This window comes from Sciurus carolinensis, chromosome X (assembly GCF_902686445.1).
Source record: "Sciurus carolinensis chromosome X, mSciCar1.2, whole genome shotgun sequence".
NCBI lineage: Eukaryota > Metazoa > Chordata > Mammalia > Rodentia > Sciuridae > Sciurus > Sciurus carolinensis.
Window position 1 is genome coordinate 129,815,925 of NC_062232.1, and position 13,969 is coordinate 129,829,893.

Consider the following 13,969-nt stretch of genomic DNA (forward strand, 5'->3'; position numbering starts at 1 on the left):
CTGTGCCCGGTCCACCATAGGCCCCTTCGCTCCTCCTGCTGGAAGCGGGGATGCCAGTGTAGACTCTGTAGAGCAACCTCCCCTAACCCAGGCCCAGCCTAGGTCAGGGCCACCCCCACCCCACTCTGGTGCCCGAGCTCGGGGCCCCCATGCGGCAACGCTGTTGGGGGCTGGGGGCTGGGGGCTGGGGGTGCGGGCGCGTCGGGCAGGTCGCGCGGAGCCGGCAGAGGCTCGCAGGTGGGAGGAAGGCGGGTGGGGGCTTGGGAGGCGGAGGGAGACGCTGGGCAGGCCGCGGCCCCTCCCCGATCCCTCCCTGCGCGCCGGCGGCGACATTGCCCCTCCTGGGCAGGGGGCGGAGAAGACCGCGACGGGAGGGGAGGAGGCGGCGGAGGCGGAGGCGGGATTTGGAGTTTCCCTCCGCAGCGGCGGCGGCGGCGGCCCCTAGGCTCCAGGCGAGGCCGCCGCCCGGGGCTCTGGTGGCGTTCGGCAGTGGCAGTGGCGCTTCCCGCCGCCCGAGCTTCGGAAACTTCCCAGCCGCGACGCACAGAGCGGGTGCAGGGACCCGAGCTTAGCGGAGGTGAGCGGAGCACGCGGCACCCAGGGCCCCCCACCCCACCCCCACCCGTCCTGGCTGCCCCCCGACGTGTGTTCCTCCACCCCGCACCCCCAAAGTCCTGTCAGTGCACAGCCCGGCCGGGGCGAGACATTCACCCTTGCAAGACCCATTCGGTCCTACCACCACATACCCCGCACCCTGCCAGTGCACCTCCCATGTCCCCTGCCACTTCAACCACCAGCTGCACAATCGCGCGTGCACAAACCACGCACCACGGACCCAGGTCCCTGGAGTGCACACATCAGTAGCCCCTGGCCCACGACTCACCACTGTCCCCAACTCAGGCCAACACCCATCCCAGACCCTGCCACGCCCCAGTACACACCCAGGCGCGCACACACTGCCAACACATCCCTGCTATATCTGCACTAACACAGCCCCCCCACCATGCCCTCACCATCTTAAACTCCCCATATGCCCATTACAGACACCCCACCCACGTTCCCAGCCCAGAAACACTGCAGTCCACCCACCCGGGAACGAAGTCCCAACACAAACCCACACCCCGTGGCTAACACTCCCCAGGCAGGCACTTCCAGCATCCCCAGCAAGCACTCTCATACACCCCAACATGCACGCACACCTGCTTGATTGCATGCTCTCCAGCATCCTGCCCCGCCCCCATCACAAATAGCCCTCAACACCCCCCACCACATCGCTGAGTCCCTCCCACCACTCCTCCCCAACACCTGGCAGAGGGCTCTAGAGGCTGCAGCATTTGGTGGCATCTCTGCCAGGCACCTCTGGCTCTCCTTCGGCATCGGCTCACCAGCCTAGGCACCCCTCACCCTGCCAGGTGCCTCCCTAAACAGACCTTGAGACTCCCCAGTGACGGGCAGGACCTCTTCCCTAAAAGATAAAGAAGGCATTTGGGGCCCAAGGTACGGTACTTAGATGTGGAGGGGGGGTGCGGGGGTGGGGGTGTAGAGAGAGGCAGGCACTGAAATGGAGGAGGCCCAGTTGGGCCCAAAGGTGTGCCAACTGCCCGGCCCGCACGTAGTGGGTTGGTTTCATGAGGGCTGGAGTCCGCGTGCACTGTTTGTGTCCCTGTCTGCGTGTGTGCTGGGGGGGAGGGCTGTGTGTGCACGTGTGCTTGTGCGTGTCTGGGAGGAGTGTGTGATCGGCAGAAGGAAAAAGCAGGAGCAGCACCCTCCTGGGCTCCCCCAGGCAACAATTGGTTTCATTCATTCATGCCTTCTTTGTTAACGAGCATTTCTTCGGTGAGCTCCGGGCGCGTGCCAGGCCCTGCACTGGGGGCTGGGGCCAGATTGGGGCCGGCACACACCCGTTCCTGCCTTGGAGGAACTCCCAGTCCCGCGAGGAACCCGACCAGGAAAAGCAGAAAGCCATCCCCAGTGGAAAGTGGATTTGGTGGAAAAGACACTGGATTTGGCAGGAATGCTGTCGCTGGGAGTTGTGCTCCTAGCCATGTGACCGGGCCGCGACAGCCGAAATCCTGCCACTCGGCCCGGCGGGAACGGTGCATTTGGCTGGGGGCGGGGGGGGGGAGGCGGGGCGCTGCTCCTGGGAGGCTACCCGGACCGGAGAGCGCACGCGGCACGCGCGGGGCCTGCGGGCGACGGCGTCTGGGCGGCCTCCAGGGGGCGTTGGCCGGGCCAGGCGAAGGCCAGGGGTACCCAGCGGGGGCGGCGGTGGGCGCAGCGCCCATCCTGCGGCGAGCTGCGAGCGCGCCGCCTGGCTCCGTCCGCCAGAGGGGGCCAGGCAAGGCCCGGGCGCGCTGCTGCCTCCCCTAGCACAGCCCGCCAGGGGAGCAGTCGCGGGGCGGGGCCAGCGCCCGGAGCAGGCGCTGCAGGGGGCCTGAGTAGGGGCGGGCCCGACGAGGGTCGGGGTTGGGGGGGCGCCAGAGCTTGGCTGCACTCAGCCCTGCAGTGCGGAGGTGGCAACAGGTTCCCATTTGTCCTGTTGCTGGCGCTGCGGACGCTGCAGGCTCCGGGCACAGAGCACTGACTTTTGAGATTGAGCGCCCCTCGTCTCTCACTCACTCCCGTTTTCTCCCGGTGGGAGGACTTCCCAGCAGGGATCTGGAACAAGGTGCAGGGCAACCACTCTTCAGGTGTTTGGAGACGCGGGATTGTTGGAGTCTAGACTTTTCTTTCCTTCGCCATTGCCGAGATTGCTTTCCTCCTCGTCCTCCTCTCCACCACCCCAGCTAGTCACCTCCTCCAGGGAGCCCTCTCCAGAGAGCAATGCCTGGGCACCTCAGGAGTACCAATTTCCTTCGGGTTGGTGAGGCTCTCTTTGAGCACACTGAGCCCTCATGACAGGGTGAATGGGGCATGTGTCTCCCCATGCCGCTGCCACTCCATCCACAATGTGACTAAACCCCAACCCTGCTTGCCAAGTCGGGACATTGAAGAACCTCTGGTGCCTTCAAACTTCTGTCCACCCCAAGGTCCCACCCACAGTTGCGGTGGGGTCTGGAAGCAGCCCACAGGCGGGGTACCCATGGCCAGGTGGCAACGTATGCCTGTCACTGTGGAGCTAGGATGTTGGAGATGGAGAAGGTAGAAGGCAGAGTCCCTCTTCCAGGGGTGCACTGTGAAAGGGAGAAGTGGACTATGCCACAGCCTAAACACAGGAGTCCATGGAGAACCAAGAGAGGACACTACAGGCTGGCCTGTGGGAGGGGGCTGGAGAAAGTGCAGAATCTGGGCAGGCAGCCTGTGTAAGAGGGATGGGACCCCTGCCCATAGGACTAGAGGGGCATGGCCCAGTCACCTAGATCCCCTGCATGCAGTCTTTGGTACTCTAGAGGCAGGGACATGGTGGGTGTGGCCAAAGATAAGCCCACCACCTGTGGCCTTAGAAGCCTGGAGCTGACAGCTCACTGCTGGGAGGGAGGGAGAAAGCAGGCCTAGGCCCCTTAGAGGTGACCTAGCTTTCCATACCCTGCTGCTTCCCTTAGCATCACTTCACATGATGTCTCATCTTACCTTGTGGTTCATGGGGGAGGCTTTTCAACAGACACAGGAATGGCCCACAGTAATTCTAAGTGTTGCACTTCTCCGTGGCTTTGTGTTCTTCACTTCTTAGAAAAACGTTTTGTGGTACCCATCCTGTGTGAATAGGTCTGCTTGCTTTTATTTAGTTCCTTATGGTAGATTCCCAGAAGTGGCCAAAGGTATGGATTTTTTGTCTAGCTCTTGATGCACATTGCCAGATTAATTTCCAAAAGGACCAAAATCCCCCAGCAAGAGAACAGTGCTAGGTTTCTCTGCAGCCTTGCCAATGCTGTGTGTTCTCATTTTGAGAACATTCTACTAATGTAGCAAGTGGGAAGTGTTACCTTGTTTGCTGTTGTTACCTTGTTTTTGGAATTGGCTTTCCTTCCATGACTAAGATTAAATCGTCCCCAAATATTTTTTACCCCATCACATTCCTTCCTTCGTGCAGTTTGCAGTCTTTTTGAGGTCCTTATCGATTTATCTGCCAGGGTCTTACCCTTTTGATTATTTGGTATGAGCTTTATCTTATCTGTTGTATGTTTTCCTTCAACACTGTTATTCGCTTTTGTTGGGCTTTAAGCAGAGAAAGGACACATAGCCAGATCCGGCATTTTAGAAACCTCCCCCAGCCCTCCTTTCATTGTCTCAGCACTTATCACCCCTGATATCTTGTTCAGTCTCTTAGCTTATCGTTGGTCTGTCCTACTGGCCTGGGAGGGAGCACCAGGCAAGCAGCAACCCTGTGTGTCAGGCCTGTTCATCATCTATGCCCAAGGAAAGGATGGAGGCCACCCGACTTTGTTGAATGAATGGCATTCTGGCACAGAGCAAGGCAGGGTGAAGAACAAGTTGATGCAGGAGACAGGGAGACTGTTTCGGAAGCTGTGATAGCGACTTGGCCAAGAGATGGCGAATGTGAGCCCACAGCCAGTGGCGCAGGCAGAGGGATGCTGGTGGATGGAGAGATTCTGGTAGAAACTACTTCCCTCCATATGGATCTGTCCAGGAGGTTAAGGAGAGAAGGCAGGGGGAGAAGCCAGGGGTGACTCCTACATCATTGTGATGTGAGTGGAGTGCCCCTGTTTAAGGCTCCTGGGCGCCTTTAGCCAGGCCTGTGCAAATGAAGGCGGCATGGGGGTAGGGTGCTGAGGACCTTCCCTGTGCCTGCCTACCCTTCCAAGGAGCTTTGGGCAGAGCTCTGGACCCAAGATAGCAGCAGGTTTTCTAGTCCTGCTTCTTCCTCCCCTCCAAGAATTCAGGAGGCCCACGGCGGCCCAGGGTGGTGGCTCTGATGAGCCCATTATACGGATGGGGCCACTGAGGTCCAGGCGGGAAATAGGATGGTCCAGGACCACTGTGTGAGTTGTTGGAAGCAGTTTCTGGGGCAGGAGCACTGGGCTTTTGTCCCCACCCCTCCCCCTGCCTCCAGGGGCCAGGCTGGCGCCGGCCAGGGGAGCTGTAACTGGTTCCCTGCTGGGCCCCTGACCTGCCCTTGGCCTCTGCCCTGACCCTGTCCCGCTTGGGTGGAAGCCCCAGCTCAGCCTGCCACTCGCGAGTCCCACCCGACTGCTTTCTCTCGCACCCGTTGGCTCGCCGACCCCTCTGGGCCCGCCCCGCCGCCCCGCCCCGGCCCGCCCCTCTGAGCTGCTACTCCACGTCCCGAGGCAGAGGCTTCCAAGGTGGAAGCTGGGTCTCGCTGCCAGGAAGCTGCCGGCGCGCTAGCTGCGCGCGAGGCTTGGCTTCCACGTGCGAGCCTGCTCCGCCGCCCCGCCCCCTCCCGGCTGCCGGGCCTGGGGACTCCCTGCCCTGGGACGGCGCCCAGCGCCCTGCCACTACAGTAGCCCTGGCCGGGACATCCACGCGCGGCCGCCAGCCGCCGGATCCAGGTCTCTCTCCTTTTGTTCTCTCCTAGGGGGGAGGACTGGGGCCGGCTCAGCTCCGAGCGGGCTCGCCGAAGCCCTTCACCTCATCGCCCCTTTTCCGTGGGCGCGCCTGGCCGTGGGGGTGATCGAGGCCTTGAACCCCATTCCCTCGCGCGCACACACCCCCGAAGTCGTAAGCTCGAACTTGGGGCGTGATAGGAGGCAGGCCCAGCGAAGGGGCCAGAAAGGAGGTGTGAAGGGAGGGGGCTGGGGCAGGGGCGCCCGGAGGAGCCTGGAAGGTCCGCTGGGCACCGCTTCTCTTCTGGGAGCCCCTCGCGCCTCCCTAACCCGGGCAGGGAGCAGCGCCCCGCGCCCGAGTGGCTGCCGCGGTGCTTTTCTCCGGGCGCCTTTTCCGTGTTCTCACTGCGGGTGGAGCGCGAGGAGAGGAGCGGGAGGTGGACGAGTGTCCCTGCGGGACTCGGCGGCCGCCTTCAGGACTTGGGGCTGGCTTCACATCTCGGCCCGGACCCGCAGTCGGCGAGGACCCTAGCTCACACCGCGCGCCTTCCCTCTCTCCGCAGCGCCCGCCCGACGTGCAGAGAGCCGCGCGCCCATGGAGAGTCTGGGCCGCTCGTGCCTGTGGCTGCGCCGGGAGCTGTCGCCCCCGCGGCCGCGGCTGCTGCTCCTGGACTGCCGCAGCCGCGAGCTGTACGAGTCGGCGCGCATCGGCGGGGCGCTGAGCGTGGCCCTGCCCGCGCTGCTGCTGCGCCGCCTGCGGAGGGGAAGTCTGTCGGTGCGCGCGCTCCTGCCCGGGCCGCCGCTGCAGCCGCCTCCCCCTGCCCCGGTGCTCCTGTACGACCAAGGCGGGGGCCGGCGACGGCGCGGGGAGGCCGAGGCCGAGGCTGAGGAGTGGGAGGCCGAGTCGGTGCTGGGCACCCTGCTCCAGAAACTGCGTGAGGAAGGCTACCTGGCATACTACCTGCAAGGTAGGTATGGGGTAGGTATTGGGGAGGACCCCTGCGTGGGGAGGCAAGGCCCTGGTTTCCAAAGGGATTCATAATTAATTTGACCTTGGGTAAGCCCCATCTATTTTGTCGATGGTGGAGGTAAGACTCCCTCTCCCAATAGCTGCGAGGCTGCTTTCAGGGGAGGGGAGCCTAATCATGACCTTGGGCAGGTCCTTCACCCTTGCAAAGTCCCAGTTCTAAGTCTAGAAAATGGGGAGAACTGGGCTGAGCTGACCTAGTTACCAGGATGCTCAAGAACAAAGTACCACGTTTGGAATGCCTGGGTCTAGCCAACAGCTTCCCCGCTTTCCTGGTGCTCCCTGCTCCCCTGTGCCTCAAGGGAGGCAGGGGCCAGACAGCAGGAGGGAAAATCCCAGGCCCTGAGAGGGTGGGGGGGAATCCTGGAGAAGCTGTGCAGGCAGGAGAAGGCACGAGGACAAGGGATCAGCCTCCCCCATAGTCAGGGCAAGGCCCCGGTGGGTGAAGGGAAGGCAAAGCTGATACAGGTCTGTTGGCTCTTTGCTAAGCCACAACCCCCTCCCCAGAGGCCCAGTGCAGGGGCAAGGTTCCCATGAACCTATAGATGGCAGCTGTCCCCACCTCCTGATCGGTTGGTCACCAAGAAAGGTCAGTTGGGCTGTAATGAGAATATATAAATATAGGAAGTGTCAGATTTCCAGGCCCCCACCCCCAGCCCAGGGAAATGGTGGAATCTGTAGATGAAGGACTTGCTGGCTTTTCAAGACTTTGGGACCGTTCAGATGGAATGTCATACTCTCTCCCAAGCTCCCCACTTCTTGGGGTCCCACTTCATCCCTGAGGGTTCTCCTGGCCACACCCGATCAGCAGGTAGAGAACTGACATCTGAATCTTTCCTCTTCTTTAACTGGTAGCTGCTGTCCTGGGTTGAGCCGTCTCATCTGCTTCGGCTCGCAGCCCTGGAGCTCTGAGCACCTCTTGGGTGGCTCTGTCAGGAACCAACTTCTTGCACCTCCGGTGGCCACAGTGGGCACTGGCCAATGCTGAGTGAGGATGGCTGGGGCACCCACAGTGTACCACACGTGGCCCCCCAATATAAATGAAGCTGCTGACTTTCTTGTTCCCTTTGGGGACATCTGCCATCCCCCTGGGTTGTTTAGGGTCAGCTCCCTAACCCCTGCCAGGGGCACTCAACTGCCCAGGAAGCCAGTCAGCAGGACCCTCTGCTTCTCCCTCCACAGGTGGCTTCGCCAGATTTCAGGCCGAATGCCCTCACCTGTGTGAAACCAGCCTCAGTAGTGGTGCTGGCTCAAGCATGGCCCCAGTGCCCAGCCCAGTGCCTGTGGTGGGGCTGGGTGGCCTGTGCCTGGGCTCCGACTGCTCTGACGCGGAATCTGAGGCTGACCGCGACTCCATGAGCTGTGGCCTGGATTCGGAAGGCACCACGCCTCCTCCAGTGGGGCTGCTGCCATCCTTCCCAGTCCAGATCTTGCCCAACCTCTACCTGGGCAGTGCCCGGGATTCGGCCAACTTGGAGAGCCTGGCCAAGCTCGGCATCCGCTACATCCTCAATGTCACCCCCAACCTTCCTAACCTCTTCGAGAAGAATGGTGACTTTCACTACAAGCAGATCCCCATCTCTGACCACTGGAGCCAGAACTTGTCCCAGTTCTTTCCGGAGGCCATTGCATTCATTGGTGAGTCTGCCTTGCCCTCCCTTCCTTCCTCTCCACCGCACCCCCCTCAGCCTAGCTCCTGCCTGTCCCTGGAGAGAATTCCCAGAGGCTTAGCTGCCACTCCCAGAGCCGGGATAACCCTTCAAGGTTGGGGTGGGCAAGGCTCAGGCCACCGCTAGCAAAACCTCCAGGACTCTGAGGCAGGGCAGGGGCTGCAAGGGCCCTGCTGGAAGGCCACCTGGCCATGGTCTCACTCACACTGGTCCTTGGGGTCCCCCTGACCCTGCACTGCCCCACCTAGATGAGGCCTTGTCCCAGAACTGCGGGGTGCTCGTCCACTGCCTGGCAGGGGTCAGCCGCTCTGTCACCGTCACCGTGGCCTACCTCATGCAGAAGCTCCACCTCTCACTCAACGACGCCTATGACCTGGTCAAGAGGAAGAAGTCTAACATCTCGCCCAATTTCAACTTCATGGGGCAGCTGCTGGACTTTGAGCGCAGCCTGCGCCTGGAGGAGAGGCGCTCCCAGGGGCAGGGCAGTGGGGGCCAGGAGTCCGCCACCTCCGACCCACCCTCCTTCTTTACCACCCCCACCAGCGATGGGGTCTTTGAGCTGGACCCCACATAAGACCCTGTGGGGCTGGCAGGGCTGGTCCCCACCCACAACCCCACTCCCAGTGGGTGCTCTGACCACCCATGTAGTAGGGGAGAGGAGGGGAGGGGACTCAGCCATAAGCAGGGGGGCTGGGGGAGGGAAAGCTCAATACCTCACTTGGGGGCAGTGGAGCAAGGCAGGGGCCAGAGCAGAGACCTGCCCTACCCACTCGGGACAGCCGCGGGAATCCTATTAAACGTGCCTAAGGGCCGGTCCCAGGGCCACCGGCCTGACCCGTACCTCTTTCGGGTGGGACCATGCTCCAGAATCTGCCTCTTCTGCGACTGTTACTTTACTCTTTGGGGGGTGGGGTGGGGTTCCCTGTCTGAAGGACCATTCCAGGTGGCTGCCGGTTCCCTGGGGTCCTGGGTGCTCAGCCACCTCAGCTGGGCCCTGGGGCTCCCTGCTGTTTCCCCCTTCAGGAAGGGTGTGTGCCACCTCCTTTGCCACAAGAACCTGCTCCCGGTCCCTTCCCTGTCCCAAATGACCACTCGTGGGCAGGGGCTCACCACCACTTCCCTGCTGCTCTGACAAGGGCTTGGGCCTCTTAGGGCTGGGAGCCTCCAGAGGATGTAGACCCAGAGATGCAATGACTGCCCGGCCTCCACAGGGACAGCCTCTCTGGGTGGCTTCTTGCTGCGCCTGGGAGCCACTGGGCGGGTTCCCGGCCACACATCTGGCACCCTGACTGTTTCCTTCCTCCTCCCCCAGATGTCTTGACGGGATCACTGGGGCTCTTTGTGACTGAGGGTGGTCAAACTGCCACCGGAGGAGATGGGGTCTCAGAGCAAGAGCCGGGAGGGGAGGGAGAGAAGGCTGAGGCCTTGATTTTGCCGCTGTTGGTTTGGGGGTGGGGAAGGGGCCGAGCTGCAGACACACACGGTCATTCATTGCAGGCCACACCCCTTGCGGGAGGTGTACGCGCGCACGTCGGAGTTCACACATGCACACTAGCCTCCACTTACACGCTCGCCCGGGGCGGCAGTCCCATCTCCCCCTCGAGCCTGGAAGAGGGGCTGTGCTTGTTTGTTTTTGTAATCCACATCATGATTGCTTTCTTTAATTGTTCCTCCTGAATAAACGGTTTATTTAAGATACTGAATAGAGAGGAAAGCTGCTTCCTGAGCTCCTTAGAGGGTCTGGGGGAAGGTGGGGAAGGAGACCCCTAGCGTCCCTCTGCCTGCCCATAAGAGGGTGTGCCAGGGACTCAAGTGCCACTTTACCTCCCCACGTCTGAGCCCCCATTCCCTCACCACCCATCCGAGCTGCTACCCTGCCGCACACTGCTGAAGACCAGGCCCCAGCAGAAGGGCCTGGCTGCTCAGAGCTGGCTGGAGGGGGAGACAGAACTCACTGAGTTAGTAAGTCACACGGTACATGTCCACTGCCTCGGACACAGCAGGGAAGTGATGACCAGAATCGCCCATGAAGTTTGGCAACTGATCCCCAAAACAATGTGGAGTCAGACCCAAGCCCTGCCTCAAGAGGCCCTGTCGGACTTTGTCAGGAGATTGATGGGAGCTGCAGGGGGAGGACAGGGACTCTAGCTGACACGATGTGGAATTTAGACTGCAGAGGCCTAGGCCAGGGGAGAGGGTCCTGTGGAGGTCTTTGGGCCACCTGAAGTGACTGCTGGGGCCGGCTTCTCTCCATTCGGGACACTTCCTGTGCCTTCTCCACAGCAACTGGAGGCACCACAGAGATGGCAAAGCCCAAGGGCAGCTGGAGGTGAGAGGGGAGCAGGCACAGCTCAAGAAAGCAGCTTTGCATCCCTGCAACAAACACCTGGGCTGACCAACTCAGGAGAGAGGGTTTATCTTGGCTCCCAGTTTCCGAGACTCCAGTCTGGGATCACTCAGCCCTTTGGCTTTAGGCTCATGGCGAGGCAGCACATCACCATGAGAGTATGTAGAGCAAAACTGCTCACTTCATGGCCAGGAAGGAAAAGGGAAAGAGGGCCAGGGTATCCCAGTCCCCTTCAAGGGCCTGTCCCCAGTGACCTAAAGACTCCCCACTGAGCTCCACCTCCCAGAGTCCCACAACTTCCAAACAACACCACTCTGGGGACCAAGTCCTCTGGAGACATTCAGGGTCCCAACCACAGCCAAAGACTCGTGAGTAATGTGGAACAGATATGCAGACAGCCCTCCTGCTCCAGAGGCCCCAGAATTGGGAGGAAATCTAAAACCATGTGACTGCATGGCTGAGCTGGTGAGAAAATAAGAGAAAGCCTCTGAGGGGAGAAGCGGTGAGGGTCCTGGATCAGGAGAGCAGCTGCTCCAGGGAGCAGCAGGGCATCTGCCAGGCCCAGGAGCCAGGAGCCTCCACAAGGAACACAGCCTCGCCAACCTCCGAAACTGTTAAAGCATAAGACTGTGTTGTTTTAAGCTACTACACTTGTGGTAACTAGCGACAGCAGCAATAGAAAACAAACTCAATAGTTGACCTTGAAAAAATACCCCCACGAAAGAGGTGAGGATGTGTGCTTATCTTGACCCTGGATTTGGGTGAAAGTGGAATAAAAGGAAAATGTCACTCCTTGATAATTCATTGCCACAAGAGGAAATTTTCAATTAGAGTGCCTTATTCACAGAGTAGTGGATGTTCCAGAATTTCTCTTGGAGGGACAGTGATGGAATCAGTGGGAAGCTCCAGAATTTGTCTTGAAGCTGTATTTGACTCTCTTACACCCAGATTTCACTTAGACTGTGAAAGCTCAAAATATTAATGAAATAGATTGTTTAGTAATCCCAGCAGTTTGAGAGGCTGGGGCAGGAGGATGGCAAGTTCAAAGTCAGCCTCAGCAACTTAGTGAGGACCTAAGCGACTCAGCAAGATCCTGTCTCTAAATAAAATATAAAAAGGGCTGAGGATGTGCCTCAGTGGTTAAGTGCCCCTGGGTTTGATCCCCATTATGAAAAATAAAATAGATTGTTTAGAAGTTCTAAATGAAATTGTCCAGAGGTGGAATGGTCCCAGAGTGCCTCTTTGAAGGGGCGACCTTTAAACACAGGCCACGAAGAATTCCTATAGAATTTTTTTGAATATATAATGAAAAAAATGTATAAGGAGCCCAGCTACCATGAGTGACAGAAACATACAAATATAAAAACTTAAGTATCACTTCTAAGATAGCAGATTTTAAAATTATATGACACAGAATATGATTAATATGCTTAAAGAAATAAAAAGCCAGGTGTAGTGGTAGGTGCCTGGAATCCCAGCCACTTGGGAAGCTGAGGCAGAAGGATCCCAAATTTGAGGCCAGCCTGGGGAACTTAGTGAGACCCTGTCTCACAATAAAATGAAAAGCCTGAGGATGTGGCCCTGGATTCAATCCCCAGTACCAAAAAGAAAAAAAGAAAGAGAAGGAGCAAAGGAAGGAAGGGGGAAAGAAGTCAAAGGAAACATTGAAGCTATGTGAAAGAACAAGAACTATAAAATGACCAGGTACTCTTGAAAGAAGACCAAATAGAACTTCTAGAAATTGAAAATACAACAATTGGTCAATAAAAGAGAGAATAGGGAGAATGCAATAGTTTAAAAGACTGGGAATTCTTCAACGCTGGCAAAGGACCAGTTTTGGAAAAGATGCTGGAAGAGATGTTAAGAGTCCCCCAATCTCCATCCTCCCCTTCTCCCTTTTAGAAATAAAATGTCCAAAGATCAATAATGCCTTCCCAGCTAGAAATTTTATTTCCCGTCCTCCCTTGCTGCTAATGGTGGCCCTGTTCTTGCACATCATCTGCCTTTTCCACTAGCACCTAGCATTTTAATCACAGTGATTTTAAATTCCCAGCCTGACAACTCCAACATCCTTGCCATATCCGACTCTGGCTCTGGTGCCGACTTTGTCTCTTCAAACTGTTTTGCCCTTCAGTTTGCCTTGAACTTTGTTATTGTTGTTGTTGTTGTTGAGAGCTGATCCTGGGTGAAAGGAACTGCTGTAAATAGGTCTATAGCGATGTGGTGGTGAGGGGATGGTCAGGGAACACGCTCTACGACTCTATGACTAAGTCTGTTTTTTTTTTTAATTTATATATTTTTAGTTGTTGATGGACCTTTATTTTATTAATATGCAGTGCTGAGGATCAAACCCAGTGCCTCATACATGCTAGGCAAGCGCTCTACCACTGAGCCACAACTCCAGTCCCTAAGTCTCCATCTTTGGTAAGCCTGTGTCCCTAGCCCATGACCTTCGCAGATGTGTCTCAGACTCTGGCCCTGATAGACAGGACAGGGTGGTTACCGCGGGCTGGAGCTGAGTTTGCCCATTCGGCCAGCTCTGTTAGGCTTCAGGAGTAGCCCAGCAGGACTGGCTCTAGTTAAATGCTTCTCTTGAGGACAGGCCTTGTTAAGAACGGAATGTCAGGACATATTTCAAAATGGTTTATCCCCCCCCACTCCCCCCGCCAGAAGCATGAGATCCTTCCCTGTGAGAACCTGGTGGGGCTTCTAGAGGGAAAATTCCCAGGGCATGGGACTGCCCTAAGCCTACCCGCCCTGAGCTGAGCTCGGACTTGTCCACACGGAGGCTCCAGCAAGCCAGCAGTTACACTGCAGGTTTTCCGGTCCTCGCATTGGTTCCTGCTGGGTGGGTTTCTGGGACCTCTGCGTGCACCTACCTTGCTCCACATGGGGGCAGCAGTTTGCCCTGTGACCTCAATTGTCTGATGGAACTAAGAGGCGTAGTTAATTTTCAGCTGGTTCGGCTTCTCACTTGTTTAGGACCATGTGAGGACTTCTCAGCTTCTCCCACACCAGACTGGAAACCCAAACTTCCCTGGGTCAGTTTTTATGGGTTCACTTTTCTTTCCATTATGGGTCACATAATGGAAAGCCTGAGCCAGAAAGCCTGGGTGGTAGAGCTCAACTAGTTTGGTTCCACTCTCTTGGGGATCACAGTCCTTCACCAACTACTGTTCATTAGGCAAAAAAATTTTTTTTTTTTTGGTACCAGGGATTGAACCCAGGGACATTTCATCGCTAAGCCACATCCCAGCTCCTTTTTAATATTTTATTTAGAGACAGGGTGTCACTGAGTTGCTTATGGCCTCACTGAGTTGCTGAGGCTGGCTTTGAACTCGTGATCTTCCTGCCTCAGCCTCCTGAGCCACTGGGATTACAGGTGTGTGCCACTGCGCCCAGCTGAAAACTGTTGATTCATGTTTTGCCAGTTTTCTAGTTGATTATGGTGGGGGATACAATC

General features: G+C 57.9%; 1 protein-coding gene across 1 annotated transcript; it reads left to right on the forward strand.

The window, feature by feature from the left end:
- Nucleotides 1-452: 452 nt before the first annotated feature.
- Dusp9 (dual specificity phosphatase 9) lies at nucleotides 453-8,793 on the forward strand. Its single transcript, XM_047536772.1, has 4 exons — nucleotides 453-577; nucleotides 6,026-6,430; nucleotides 7,672-8,127; nucleotides 8,408-8,793. Exons 2-4 carry the CDS (start codon nucleotides 6,058-6,060, stop codon nucleotides 8,731-8,733), a joined length of 1,155 nt encoding a protein of 384 aa, XP_047392728.1. The 5' UTR covers nucleotides 453-577; nucleotides 6,026-6,057; the 3' UTR covers nucleotides 8,734-8,793.
- Nucleotides 8,794-13,969: the final 5,176 nt, after the last annotated feature.